The sequence below is a fragment of the Trachurus trachurus genome, assembly GCF_905171665.1.
Source record: "Trachurus trachurus genome assembly, chromosome: 21".
Classification (NCBI taxonomy): domain Eukaryota; kingdom Metazoa; phylum Chordata; class Actinopteri; order Carangiformes; family Carangidae; genus Trachurus; species Trachurus trachurus.
This window is the reverse complement of record NC_139899.1, coordinates 6,716,536-6,732,524: the sequence shown is the minus strand read 5'-3', so window position 1 is coordinate 6,732,524 and position 15,989 is coordinate 6,716,536. Positions and strand designations below refer to the sequence as shown.

At 40.9% G+C, this 15,989-nt stretch overlaps 1 protein-coding gene across 1 annotated transcript; it reads left to right on the top strand.

Moving 5' to 3' along the window:
• Positions 1 to 5,116: 5,116 nt before the first annotated feature.
• LOC311004502 (complement C1q-like protein 2) lies at positions 5,117 to 7,103 on the top strand (the record flags this gene model as incomplete). The annotated part of the gene is made up of 2 exons (XM_083996582.1): positions 5,117 to 5,698; positions 6,924 to 7,103. The coding sequence occupies 2 exons, from the start codon at positions 5,117 to 5,119 to the stop codon at positions 7,101 to 7,103; spliced, it is 762 nt and encodes a 253-aa protein (XP_083852708.1).
• Between the last annotated feature and the right edge of the window lie 8,886 nt (positions 7,104 to 15,989).

The following is a 15,989-nucleotide window of genomic DNA, read 5'->3' as shown; positions in this document are numbered from 1 at the left end:
GTCCTCAATACCTGCCTGAAGGGACAGTTTTGTTCTGTCCTGCAGCTTTCAGCGTCTGCATCTGGTGTGAAATTTTTAAGAGTGCAGAAAAATGACATCAGGACTAGACTACACATCCTCATGGTTGTATGCCTCCTCCACTAATGTTACATCCCTGTTTTTCCAAATCACAAATGCATAACTTGCCGTTTTACATTTCATTGAATTAATTATTTATCTACAATCTACAATATATATCAGGGTGAGGTTCTATCACTCCCCAGGCCTGATGCTCAGCACCAGAGCCCCACAAGTCTGTGTTACCAAGTCCTATTCTCCACATTCTGTATGACAGAATGATCCTGGTGTAGTTTGCTATCTTAACTATGGCAGACAAGAGAGCAATAATTAAAACTGTGCAGAGCATTACAAACACACAACTACCTGTTACGACCCGGCTCAAATGGCCGCAACAAAAGGTGGGAGACACGGGTGGATGTTGAAAAAAAAAAAAGAACCAATTTATTGTTCAAATCATAATAAGCCAAATCAAAACTTCAATAATTAGTGAGGTGTGAGTTTTCAGTGGAGTCAGTAGTGTGGGTGCAGGTGTTGACTGTGTGAGAATGCGGTGCGAGTGTGTAAAACAGCCAAACACTCAATACTGGACTCCTCTAGTCTGCTGATCTCTTCTTCACTCTGCTGCCTTCTGTAAGACATTACAGTTCTATGCAGGCTTGCAATTCCAGGCAATTGAATACTTTTTACACATGCGCCATCAAGGAACTGGATATAACCAAATAAGATTATAAAATAATGTGCAATATAATATAATATGCAATGTATTTATTACTTTTATTATTCAGTTATTTACTCATTAGGTATTTCAAGTCAAAATTTTATTTCTAATCTCTTTATCCAGTTTGTCATTTTGCATTTTATCTTTTGTATCCCCTGAAAGGAGTAGCCTAGCACTGAAATTTCATTGTACAATTGCTGTTCAGTGACAATTATTGTATTTGCTATTTTATTATTCTATCATCACAAATATGACAAGGCAATCTTGAAAAAGCAATAGGTAAGTGTAACACAACAGCAAAACACCCCCACACACATTGTAATGCAAGTCTGTTTTTTTCCACAGCTTCCCAGTCCATGTCCCAGATCCACACTTTTCCCACCATCCAGTCTATCGGAGCTGCAGTGTGGCCTACCACCTTGGCAGGCAAGATGACACCTGCCCCTAATACAGTACGAGTCCTGGTTGTACGAACTGGGGTTGTAAGAGAACAATACAGTAGTTACATTCAACACACATTTTGCTTTTTTCAACTGTTCAAAACAAACATATTTTTAGACACTTTATTTTTTATATGAGCTTTCCATGTCAGTCTCTATAATCTATCTACAAAAACAGAAAACTTCAGAAACATTTTCAATCTCTACTCCATCTATGAACAGTGTACATTTCTCTCCTTTCTTTGTTTGGCAAAGATCACGAACTTAGTTTTGCAAAGATTCAAGGAAGGATAACCTATTTCCCTCAAACCACTCTCTCAGTTTTACCATTTCATTTTATATACTTTTGGCTAGAGTTAAGTCCTCTCCTGAATTTAAATATTTGTGTCATCAGCAAATATCACATACTGTGACAACTTGGATACTTCACAAATGTCATTAATGTACTGATTAAACAGTGTAGGTCCCATGCAAGACAGAGCCTCGTGGGACCCCACACACAATGTTCATATACTCAGACTTATCCCAGAAAGTATACCAGTTCAGAGCATCTCCCCTAATACCATATGATTTTAGTTTTTAAGTTAATATTTTATGATCTATGTCAATCTATGTGTACAGAAATCACCACTTTTACATCAATAAATGCATGTTTTACAATGAACCGATCAGTCTGCATTAAATTTTCTTTTCTTTTATCAAGTTATATAACATGGCAGCATTTTGTAAATTTTCTGACCTACATATTTCCTAGTAGTTGCGATTCCTGTTGTAAACAATAAACATGAAACACGCAAACATGTGTAACACACATAAGACGCAGTGATAAGAAACCTGGATACTGTATTTATCATGTATACAGCAAACAAACGGGGTACTTAAAAAATCTGATTAAAACCGGGGTACTGAAGTGCATGTAAACGCAGTCATTGACTCCAATACAAAGATTTTCTGAGAGAAGCAGAACGGACCGAAGTTTTAAAACTGCCAGCGTCTCCAAAATATTTACTGTAGAAACACCAAATCGTACCAAATTTTTCAGGAAGTCCTTAGAGCAACGTTGATCTGTGTTTTGTTCTGATAGGAGTTACCGTTTTGTCACAGTAAGCCTAAATGTGAGACCGGTGCAGAGGCAGAAAATCACTCTTTTTCTCAACGTTTCTGTCTGCCTCAACCTAGGGGGTCTCTATCGTCATTGGCAACCACCTCAAGTTGCTGTGGTAACGTCTGATTCTCAGGCCAGAGCTCGTTAACTTCATAAACAATCCACCTGGCGCTCGTTTAAATGTTTATAAACACAGACACAAATCAGACTGACACAGGATGCAGCTCATAACATGTGTCAAGTCAGTCACACACACACACACACACACACACACAATGCAATGAATATGCATTATTCAGTGTCGAACAGAATCAAACTCATTCAAAGATTGAATCTGTTTTATTTAAAATTCTCTCTCAGATTCACATACGTAGAGGCTAATCACCAACAGAGAGATTTCATTTGTGCTCATCAGGGAATTTGTGATGCTATGGGGGCTCTCTTTGGGCTTCCTGTGTGTGTGTGTGTGTGTGTGTGTGTGTGTGTGTGTGTGTGTGTGTGTGTGTGTGTGTGTGTGTGTGTGTGAGAGAGAGAGAGAGAGAGAGAGAGAGAGAGAGAGAGAGAGAGAGAGAGAGAGAGAGAGGGCACACATCAGCAGTGAGGGGCAGCTCCAGGGAATTGACACATAGGCGCTTTGTTAGCAACAAGTCTAGCCTGCTGAGACAAAGGGATATGAGAAGTCAAATCCCGGATCTGTGGAGATAAGGATTAGGTGTCCCTGACAACAGAAGGCAAGTCATGCCTCTGTAACAGATTAGACTAACAGAAAATTGACAGCAGACAGTTTTAGAAGGCTCCCGCTTTAGAGGCTCCTTCCCAGGTGGCTGTGTGGGGAGGGAGAAGCTTCTGAGGGATCCCAGAGCATGAATTAATTTGAAATCAGAGGCCAGATGATATCAACTGAACACATGAAAAACACAGATTTTCTCCTCAGTTCAGTAAACAAGTCATCTACTTGAGTGGGCTTCATCCTATACCAGCTCAATTTATTCCATATAAGGAAGTAGTAGGAGGAAGCAGTTGCCTGGGACAGTCTCATAATATAGTAATTAAAGGTCATAGCTACAACTTTTTCATCAAAAGGATACATTTTTCAAAAAGAACACATCCACAGAATGTCTAGAGGGGTGCAGAATAAAATTTCTACTGAATTAAAAAAAAAAAGTATATAAATAATTGTTTAATAAATTTTGGCGGGTCCGAAATATGTAAATATTTACATCTGGTTACGTTGGCAACGTCGGCATGGAATGATCTCTGTAGCATTAGAACATTGATGTCATGTGTCTACTGGCAACCAGTAAAACGGAAGGTTGGAGCGAGAGCAGGCAGTCTGAGTTCTACACCTACTGGCCAGGAGGAATTAAACTTGTAGCTATCACCTTTAATATGAAATAAATCATAATATAATAATTTTACATGTCAAGCCAGTGAATGTTAGAATGTTAGAACTAATCTGGCCTATGGGCCGAACTGTAACATTTCACTACACCAGACATAGCTTGAAGGATTAAAACTGGCACCATAGCTGAAACATGTAACTACTTTGCATCATTTTTGGAACACATTGGCGTAATAGATACACATTTTTCATATTAAAACCATAACTGGGCTCCCCTTCATAAATATGTCTGTGCTTTAGGCAAATATTTTTTTTTTCTTTTCTTTTCTTTTTTTGGGGGGGGGTTCTATATAGGCCTATATATATGACACCACTGCATTTATATGAAGTTCTCTGACTTTGAAGTAGGGCTTATACTTAGTGAATGAATGTCCTTTTATCTTTATTTTCAGTCACAGCGTGCCTTTGATGCTACCAGTTAAACATGAAGCAGAAGATTCCAGACACCGTGGTCTGATCTGAAGTCAGTGTTTTATGCTTTAGAAATATTAAGGTTTAATGTTTGCTCAATATACCATAACCAAACTTCACCTCTGTAAAAAAGGGAAAAAAAGGAAAAAGAGGTTTTAAAGTCTACTGAACCAACCCTATATTTGATGTTCTGACTGCTCTGGTAATGATTCAATACTCCTTTCTAACTAGTGTGAAGACATCATCACCGATGTTCTCTGTACAGAAATAATTTTGAACTCAGGTCCACAGTAAAATGTATGTGCTGCAGATGGGTTGAGATGAATTAAAACTGCTATACTTTCACATGAACACCTTTTCATTCAAGTAGCTACATTTGAACATCTGAATTAATTCATTCCTTCTCTGCTCTCAGATGATTTGTCTGTAAATGAGGGAGAAAAAAAAGGAAATATCTAACAGCTAGAAATTCAGTCGCTAATGCATCCTGATCCCTTTCCCCTGAGTTCAGGGAGGGATTTATGATTCATACATAAAGATGACATGATTATTGTTGCAGTTTTATAATCCGAATTTTGCCCTCGACTTGTTACGTCAGGGCTCTTGACTCCCCTCTCCCTTGTTGCAGACGACCAAAACTGCTGGGAGCCCCTCTTTGCTCGGAGATCCGCCGCATCTAGCCATGCCACAACTATTATTTCCCTTGTCAGCTGCGTGAAGCCTACTGACAGTGGCACCGCGCTGAAAGCTGCGGGCTGCGCTGGGTTCGAGGGCAATTAAAGCGCCTCTCTCTTCACTCCTGTTTGCTTTCTTCATCCTGGGACTGAGCGACTCTGTGTTGGTCTCCAATCTTTCTGCCGTGCCTCCTGGAGCTCTCACCACCTTCCACGATTACGTCCCAAATCAAAACAGACTTTTTAGCGCTCGCTTCTCGGACCCTCCAGAGGAAGAGAGTCGTCGCCGCGGTCGTTTGCATCATCATGGTTTTGGCTCTCATAATCGCTATTCCCCTGCTGGTCCAGACCTCCAAGACGAATGCACACTACGAAATGATGGGGACCTGTCGGATGATCTGTGACCCGTATCACCCCAAACCGAGCGCCACGGCTCTTGAGGTCATGCAGGACCTGAGTGCCATACCGTCTCCAACCTTTGTCCATGGGACTAAAGGTGAGCCGGGTCGACCAGGGAAACCCGGTCCTAGGGGACCACCAGGCGAACCGGGACCACCCGGTCCGAGAGGACCGCCAGGAAGCATTGGTGATTCAGGAAAGATTGGTTATTCCGGCGTAGTGGGGACTGCGCAGACCGAGACCGGCGCGGAGAGGGGCTCTGTCATCGGTGGGGCGAAAATTGCGTTTTACGTGGGTTTGAAAAACCCCCACGAGGGATATGAAGTGTTGAGGTTCGACGACGTCGTCACAAACCTCGGGAACCACTATGACGCGACAACTGGCAAGTTCACGTGCCAGGTGTCTGGGATTTACTACTTCACCTACCATGTGCTGATGCGCGGAGGAGATGGTACCAGCATGTGGGCAGATTTATGCAAGAACGGTCAGGTAAATATTACCTCACTCTCAAACTGTGACACATGATAAACCTACTTACACTGATCATACATTGAGATTGGTGGTTCTTCTAACGCACTGGAACGATCGATCTGCGCCACTGTAATTCTCCAAGTGATGATATAAAATACCAGCAGTTCACAGCATCCGTTTGAAATGATGCGTAATGGCACATGAAGATCACTAAAGTGTCCGTCATACCAGAGAGTTGACAGAAAACCAGCTGTAGTGCATCTATGAAGAGCGCCTGATGCACGCTCTGGTGTCACTCAACCCAAGGGCGTAGATATGGGGGGGGGGGGGGGGGGGGGTGCAATATTAAAATCATGTTTGTTATAAATAATTATAGTTTTAATTCAACCGTCTTCACTTGTTATCATGTTCAAACCTACCTCAACAAACTAAAATCACCTAAGCCTTATAGCACCTTCCTGCAACTCTGAAGTGTTGGCTCTCCCTGCATTACCCTGACTAACATCAGTTGCCAGCTTAACTTCATCTGGTCTCTAATATGAAAGCAGAGGACATGAATGAGGTATAGAAACACACAAGCTAGTGCAATAATAAAATCATGTTTGTTATAAATAATTATAGCCTATATATTTGTTTATAGAATTTTAATTCAACTGTCATTATCATGTTCAAACCTTCCTCTCATTATCAACAAACTAAATAGCACCTATATCTGCCGCTCCGTGACACTACCGCCGGTGAATGCTTTGGGACGGGTGAGGGGCTCACGGCAGTGAGACGTGCTTTCACGTCGGAGTCTCCAAACCAGAAACGTCTGTAACAACACCGGGAAAAGATGCTAATAGATTTAGATTCTAGTCGCATTGACAAAAAAGGGAAAAGAGGGTTTGAAAAGTTCCTAGATTCAGCGAGAAAGTCGCCAAGTTGGCAACACTGCTTGCTGGCAGCTGAGTCCTGACTCCTGTCTCTCTAACACTGCGGGGCGGGCCAGTCACATGGCGCTGTGTTGCACTTTCAAAATAAAAGCAGGTGAGTTAAAAATGTCAAATTTTTGCGGGGGGCAAATGCGCTTGTCTCCAATATTGGGGAGGACAATATCGTCTCGTCCCGTCCCTACGCCCTTGACTCAACCTATGATGTGTGTTACTTGGTACTGGAGCCACACTTATGTTTGGTTGGCCTAGCTGGGTGGTAGGTGAAACTGCTGGTTTGCAAGGTTTAAGTTCTCTCTCTCGATTTGCAGGTTCGAGCCAGTGCCATAGCACAGGATGCAGACCAGAACTATGACTACGCCAGCAACAGCGTTGTCCTGCATCTGGACTCCGGGGATGAGATTTATGTGAAGCTGGACGGTGGAAAGGCGCATGGCGGAAACAACAACAAATATAGCACGTTTTCTGGTTTCCTTTTGTACCCGGATTAAAATGGAATAATGTCCACCTTAAATGAACGAATTAGGTTGGTTAGATCGGAGGAAGCTTCCTGCAGTTAAACTCTGTCTCATAATCTGAATCATGTGGATGAGTGTCGGTCCACAGGTGATGTCATCATCCGATCACACTCATTCCAGTCTTGCTCAACTAAAAACAGCCGATGTCTCCAGAGTGGCACATTCATGGACCCTTCTCAAACACTTATTTTGATTTGGGAATAATTGAAAATTGAAATAATAATTTCAGTTTCAGATAATCAGTTAGACACAGTTTTTTGGGACTCTGCAGCATGAACTGAACTGCAGGATGGAGTCACAGCCTGTGTTTGCAGTGTAGGTGTTGTTTCATGTGTGTTTTGTGGAGTTAAGGTCACTCAATAGTGAACTGGACTGGGCTGTAGGGCTGTAGGGCTCTGATGACCACTCCTATAATCTACACATATGTATGCTGTTATGTATATATCTATTTAAAATGAATTGGAAATCAGTGAACCCACGTAGGCTCCAGTTGACTATCTAGTGTTGTTAACATGATTATATATGTCTTGTCTTGGTATTGAAAATGTTAGTCAGTAATTTCAATAATTCGATAAGCTTATGTTTAAGTTTATTGTTTATTGCATAGACAAAATTTCATCTATAAGCTTCAACTGGTCCTGAATTTAGCTGCCGGTGAAACCACCAGAACCCCCTCCATCCACCACGTCATTCCCGTCCTGCAGCAGCTCCACTGGCTTCCGGTCAAAGTCTTCTGCTGACATTCAAGGCCTTCCACAACCTTGCCCTTCCATATATTTCTGATCTTCTCTATGTTGCCAATCCCTCTCAGACCCTTCGATCATCCTACTCCCTTCACTTGACTGTCCCTGCCGCCCGTCTCACCACCATGGTGAGCAGAGCTTTCAGCTGCTCTGCTCCCCGGCTCTGGAACTCAAATAAGGAATATCAATTCACTCTCACAATTCAAGTCCATACTTAACAACCCACCTGTTTAACATTGCGTTTTCCCTTTGATTTGATTCAGTTGCACTGTTTTATTTAACCTGTCTTTAATCTTGTGTACTTCTTGTGGTTTTTATTGTTTATTTTGCACTTTCTTAAGTTCATTGTAAGGTGTCCTTCAGTGACAGAAAGGAAAATAAAATGTATTATTATTATTATTATTATTATTATTATTATTAATAAAAAATAAATGATTATGTTTTCTAAGTTGGTGTGTGATTTTGTAGCTGTCAGTAAGAAAGACTTGAGCCTGGTTTCACAAAGATAGTCTAATTAAAGTCTGACCTTCCCTCTAAGTGCAATAGTCTGAGTCTAAATGATCTGATCCACAGTCCACCTCTATCCTAATCCACAATGAATTCCAAATACTTGAATAAAGAAATTAATTTAAGAAAAAAAAAAAAAAAAAAAAAAAAATATATATATATATATATATATATATATATATATATATATATATATATATATATATATATATATATATATATATATATATATATATATATATATATATTGTTGTTGTGCTAGCACTTTGGTCAGTGCCAGTGTCACTGTTATAATGGCAACAGTGTTATTAGATTTGAGTGAGACTGGGGATAAAGTGTCTGATGTTTTTGGCTTGAAAAGAGTTGGCCTTTATTTTTGTGAAACGACATTCGACTGGTCAATGATCAGGAAGACTGGACCCATACTACAAATAAATCTGAGGTGATGTAAAATTTAATTAATGTAACAATTGCAAAATAAAATATAACGTAATAATGTAAATCCTTCTGTACAACATAACAGATGTTTCAGTTCAGAGACATAGGAGTTCACCGGCAGACACATCATTCCACAAAAAATATCATTTAGTGATTTGACCTTTGACACCAAACCTTGTGACTTGTTGCTTGCTGACGTGTAATGGAGTACTATCCCTGAGCATGTGCATCACAACAGAACTTGATCCTGACTTGTGTCGAGAGTCTACGTTGCTTCATGCAGTTGTCAGAGGTTTTCATGAGACGCCTTGACATGAGGCAGTGGTTTGTTGGCTGGATTGTATTTGTGGGTGGCTTTATTTATTTTAGGCAACAGTTTTATTTGTAAACCCCATTTTTACAAACAGTTTGTCTCAAAGGGCTTTACATGGCATCACAACAACATCCTCTGTCCTTAGACCCTCACATCCACTGAGGAGAAACTCCTGGAAACCCTTGTAACAGGGAAAAATTGGATACTTCACCCAGGACGGGCAGACGTGCAATAGATTCCTTTAACATTGGACCAAGGATAAATCTGTTCCTGTAACAATGGTTCATGAATTATGTGAACAGCAGAAAAACAACTTAAAGGGATAGTTCACCCAAAATTCTAATTTCACTCAATATCTAGTACTCACCCTCATGTCAACTAAGAGCTGTGAGAATTTTCAGAGTCCTCCGTTCCTTCTCTGAGTTACGGGGGGGGGGGGGGTCCACGCAGCAGTATTTGTCCATATAATGGTTGTGAATGGATACCAACTTCATTTGTCCAAAAAGACACACCAAAAAACATCCAAATACCTCCATACTGCTCATCTCTTGTATTGAAGCCCCGACATGAGAAATTGTTCCGAAAAAAATTTAATAAGTCTATATTTTAAGCTAGTTTGTAGCGGAAGCTCCCAGTGTATCGGTTCACTGCTCTTCCTGTGTCAGTGCAAATCACCGGTGGAACAATTTCTCATGTTGGGGCTTCGATACAAGAGGGACATTACAGACGAGCACTATGGAGGTATTTGGATGTTTTTTGGTGTTTCTTTTTGGACGAAGAAAGTTGGTATCCATTCACAATCATTATATGGACAAATACTGCTGCACGGACCCCCCCCCCCCCCCCCCCCCCCTAACTCAGAGAAGGAACGGGATTCTCACAGCTCTTAGTCGACATGAGGGTGAGTAGATAATGAGTGAAATTTGAATTTTGGGTGAACTATCCCTTTAACCATTAAGAATTCCAGACCTTGCAGAGCTCATTGCGTACAAAATACAAAAGGGATGTCTGAACACATGTGAAAGGTTTTTTTTTCGGATCTCTGGTTGATGTTACTGATTTATTAAAAGCTCAACATGGTAAACACACAAATGTAGTAAACATCTAGAAAACAAGGAAATACATAAGACAAGGTTTAGTATGAGGAATGTGGGCCCTTTAAAAAGCATTTGACACTGAGTTAAAAGCTATTTAAACAGGTGACACTTCATAGTACATACAAATCAGAGGTAAACCATCTGTGAGCTGCTGTGGCAGAAGCCTCTGTCTCTGTCAGCAGCAGCTGCCAGACTTAATCAGACATGCTGGTTTACTGTCTCCCCTTCTCCACCCCATAAGCCACTCCTTTAAATGAAAGGCAACAGGTTTTTATGGTGCTACACAAAAGAGGTGCCAGGACACTACAGATGAATGGTGGATGAAACACTATTTCTTGTCTTCCCACCTCTCTCATTTAGCCTGCTTTCACAGGGGCCCCTGGCAGCCAGGTGCATTCTTTATGTTGTCTGATTGACACCTGAGATAGGGGTCTATCACAGGTGCTACTTGTCACCAGCACCAATAAAACAACAAGATGCTCTTTGTCACTCCTAGAAACAAACAAGAGAGCTGGACAGCGCTGCTGGCAAGCGCTGGGCATCACAGGCTAACTTTTTCTGACAAGAGGCAAGGATTTAAAATAGGTTTGTATCTCAGAGAGCAAACAGAGGCAAAAATAGCACTTGGAGAAAATTTATACCACAAAAACCCAATATGCTCTAACAGGAGGAAAGAAAACTGCTGGAGTTTTTTGACACTGAATTTATTCACTAAAGAAAAAGAGGCCATTCTTGAGTAGCACCACAGAGACCCTGACCATCCAGTCTGTCCAGAAGACTGAGGCGACTGAACCACTGAATTACTAGCCAAAAGTAACCATGCTGCCACTTTTGGAAAGCATGTTAATTTTTGGTCATCTTGCTTTAGTAAGGGGTGGGAGTGAGGCTAACCCATCTTCAGCTTGATGAATACAGCAATGTAAAACCATTAGGGGAGCAGACTGAAGGGAGATTAATGGAGAAGATGAATGCGAAGGGAGAAGGAGGGGTGATGTCCAGGATTTATTCACTTCCCCTCAGCTGTTCTATAAGGCTTGCTCACACTGGAGTTGGCAAAAATCACTTGATGTCACAAGAATTTGTTTGACTCACTAACAGGGATGGACTGAGGTATGCCAAATGGCCAATCTACTCTAGGTCTTGGCACATGCCCATGACAGTGCATACCAAAATTTTGTATGTCATGGGTATAGCAGAGTGTATATCAGTGTTCGGCTGCCAGGTTGAATCAGAGTCAGAATCAGAATTACTTACTGATCCCTGGAGGGAAATTCTTTTGTTACAAGTTCCTGAGATGGAAAAATGAAAATGACAAGATCAAAGATATAGGTCGAATATTTCAATAACCGGGTTAGAATGGAAGAAATAAAAATAAAAAATCATAATAAACTTACCTGATAGCAGCAAATAAGTGATATTCCCATATTTACGCATGTTCATGAAAACTGAAAAACAGTATACATTATTTACAATTTCAGTGTGTGCAAAATAACCAGTGCAGGTGTGATGCTCACTGTGGAGTTTAATTATTTAAATGTATCCCACAATTTTAAATGATTTCATCTTATTTCCGTTTTGATAATAATTGATTTAGAGGGGTTTATTTAGAATGTTATGGGAGTAGGAGGACAGGAAACGCCCCAGAGGCAGGAGTTTCATATTTCAAATTTCAAATTTATTATGGGATAACCCCTTGAGATGCATCATCTCGTCTTCCAGGGGGTCCTATACATCAAAACAATCAGACAATACAGTACAATCACATACAGACAACACAAAACATACACTTAAAGGGTCTCATTCATGAAACGTGAGCAGCACGGATTTGTGTGTAAACCCTGAGCAGCGCAAATTTACGTGGATTTCCGCATTCATCAATCTTTTAGTAGTGCTGATTTTTTCGTAGCTACTCACAAAATCTACACCTGCTCCGGACTGTGTGTTGCGCTTGTGTAAATGTAGGAATGCACAGAAATACTGCTTGTCACTGTTGAAAATTACAACTTTAATCCGCATTACTCTCTCTCATGTTCAAAATATGCCGACGCCTTTGAAACACGTAATTTAAACATGACAAACAATTAGAAATATTTGGAGAGAGAGACGTTTTAGGGATCGGACACGCACAAACACGTCAAGGCTCCATCTAATGATGAAAATAATCTGATATAAAACCGGAAAAAAACTTTTTTGTGTTGCAACACGTTCGGTGGGTGCACACTTCACCCTGCGCAGCAGCGCAGTCGGCACCGGTTTGGATGGAGCTGTGACAGACAGCTAGTGCTTCTGTAACAATATAACCTGCCTACAGCTGAGGCTGTGAAGAGACTCCTCCTCCCGTCGCTGCTGTTTTTTTTTCATGTTTGATATTGAACATTTTCATATATCATCATATCGAATATTTCTGGCTTTACTTCTTAAACGGTTCTTTAATAAACCTTATATTTATTATTATTATTATTATTATTATTATTATTATTATTATTATTATTATTATTATTATTATTAATTCACTAAATCTGTTTCTTCCCTCCAGCCTTTGATTACCTGTCCCAGTCACACCACTACTAACAGAAGAGAATTAAATATTTTTTCTGAACTCCACTTCACCCAAAATGACTTCGATCCGCAATCTCTCTTTTTTTCTCTCTCTCCCTCTTTCCTCGTTTGCGTCATGGCTGCAGGTGAGCAGGATGCACCTACCTCCTAATATGGTGGTCAGGATCTCCTTATATGGCTATTCATGTATGGAGATCTATGCTAATTGCTGATCACCAGGGGCGTGTTGTTAGTTTACGATGGGCTGGGATTCATCATCTTACACACGTGTTTACGATCAAATCTGAGTTTCCCGCACCGTTCATGAATCCGGAGTAGAGTTTTAGTAACGTGAGCTTTTATGTGCAAATCTACACACAGATTTACTCACGTTTCATGAATGAGACCCAAAGTGTGCACAACAGCTCCCGAATCCCTCCCTCATCTGGGATCATTTCCACGAGCAGGACAGAAGCTGATCTAGAGATACTGACATGGACCAGAGTTATCTGGATGCAAACTAGTGAGCATCATACTGTATGAAGAATGAGAAATGTGCTGTGCAAAAATGCTACTGTCCAAGGACAGACACAAATGGCAGATCCTGGACTGTGTGAGCGTGGAATAAGGAAGCAGTAATGGCTGACAGTGAGAAGAAAACCTTGTTAGGACTATCAAGAGAGTCTTGCTGACTCTCCCTCCTGATGTACTGTTGCATATCGCCCAGTCGCTGGGTCTAGTGCGAGGCATGGACCAATCTCGTCTAACGCCAGAGGACGAGGAGGCTTGTTTTGAGTACATCTGCAGTGTCATGCGCAGCAAGCCATTATAAGAGTCTGATGATATGCGTATGGCCCAGTTGAAAGGTATAGTTGATGTCGCTATCCAGGGTCATGTTTTAATTAACAGAATTTACACTAAATTCAGAGCTAGGTAAATGAATATGAGCCATTTAACTGAACGGGTTAAAAGTCATCTCACACTGGCAAAGTATGCAGTCATGAAAAGTAACAAAAAAAGCACGATATGTTAACTACAACACAGCATACAACACAGCAATGTGAAATGAGGGTAAATATTTACAATTCTCTAAACATTGCTTTACGGACTATAAAAAGTGGTAAGCACTCTAACTAAATTAGCATAAATTACAATGGGAACTGTACACAGCAAAATATAAAATATGAGTGTCTGAAACCTTGAGAAAAATCATTAATTATCCCAGACCATGAAAGAGGACATAATACCACACTCTTTTCTCTCTGCAGTTCCCACGCTACCCACTACACCAATAGATGGCAGTGTTGCACCTGTTTTGCCATAATTGCTCCATCCATATGTAACAGGTCATTCGGTGTCACATTGATAATGCAGCAACTACATCAATAAACACAGATATCCTGATAATGGCTGCCACATGTTGTGAGTTATGAAAATTCTGGGTATGTTAAGCCTGAGATGAAACTCAGAGTTTTCCATTTCAAAGAGCAGGTTCAGTGCAATCCTAAATCAGTTCCTATGGCAACATGTGCCGTAAAGAAAACCTGCTGTCTGGCCAGGTTCGCTTCATTTAAGTCTGAGGTTGATCGTCCACTGAGTGTGTAGCAGGACGGACAGACATTGTGTCCTTTTGTGAATGAAGTCATGGACGTCAAAGCGAAACTTGAGTGATTAGACCTTGTTTGGATATTTTCTCATCCTGGCGGATCTTCTCCACCCACATCTAATATTTTTGTGAGTTTCGTGAACTCACAGAACAACCATGTGGTGTGCACATTAAAACACTGGATCCAGATATCAGTTCAGTCCTTTATTTTGTTAACTGAACAATGATGAACACAGATCAACAAAATGTGAACAAAAGGTGGTGGATGTGAAACCCTGTCAATTAAGTATTTTTTCTCAGGGCTTGAGGCAGCGGATAATCTAAGGTTCTTCCTTCAAGTTTCTTGGTCTGTTGCCTCACTGTACGAAGCTCAAGTTGCTCAGCCCAGATATTCTGCTAGGTAACAACATTGTGCACTCTGATCCATCATCTAAGATGGCATAGGTATCAAAGGTTTTGTCCTTGTTAGAGAGTCTCACTTTAACAACTTTGGGCCTTTCTCAAACGAAATCTGGTGTTTGTCTTGTGCGCTCTCTTTTTTCACACTCCCTTGCTTGCCCTCGTATCGATCTGCTTAGACTGGACAAAAACAGACGTGCGAACACCATGAAAATGAAACACTATAATTCCTGTGACAACTGGCCAAGGTAGTCCCCTGTCAGCCCCACGTGTCAATCACAGGCTACAGAGGTTCAGGAAAACGTGTGGGCATGGGAATTAATATTATCATTATCAGTTTGTCACGTTATGATTCCATAATAATTTTAAACAAAGGTGAGTCTGGTGCTCAGAGTTTATATCCAACCCGTCACTGTTTACAAAGTGAACACCTAGTCTGTCCTTTCTAAATAAAGTCAGTAAAGTGGCGGCGTGGAGCGGACCTGCTGTGAGATGAGCAGCTGATAGTGACGGTGACAGTTGTGCCACCGTTCAATCCTCCGTCATTCAAGTGAGGACGGGACAAAGCCTCTTGGACACATTTGTATACATTGTTTGTTTTTCCTGTCTTGATTTCTAATCGGCTCAATTTAGTTTTTGCCGGCAGGAAAACGAAATCTGGTGTTTGTCTCGTGCGCTCTCTCTTTTCACACTCCCTTGCTTGCCCTGGTATCGATCTGCTTAGACTGGACAAAAACAGACGTGCGGACACCATGAAAATGAAACACTATAATTCCTGTGACAACTGGCCAAAGTAGTCCCGGTCAGCCCCACGTGTCAATCACAGGCTACGGAGGTTCAGGGAAACGTGTGGGCACAGGAATTAATATTATCAGGAAAGATCCGATCTGTCTGTTTAGACTGCAGACGTATTGGCAGATATCCGATTTGTATCTGATTTATTTCCACATATAACGGGGGCCTGAATCTGATCTGACAATATCCGATTCCATACGTATTTGTCCTGTTTACACGTTCATGTTACAGATCCGATCTGAGCCACTTTAATGACAATCTGCCTATGAGGGAAAAATGCGGAAAAAAAAAATATATATAAAAAGCTGCTCCTATGAAAAGGCTATCATATTTTAATTTACTTATACTGACCCTAAAAACAATTTAGTATAGGCAAGGTTTTGCCCACTCAAGTGATACCTGTATCTGGTCTGGCCCAAGGAC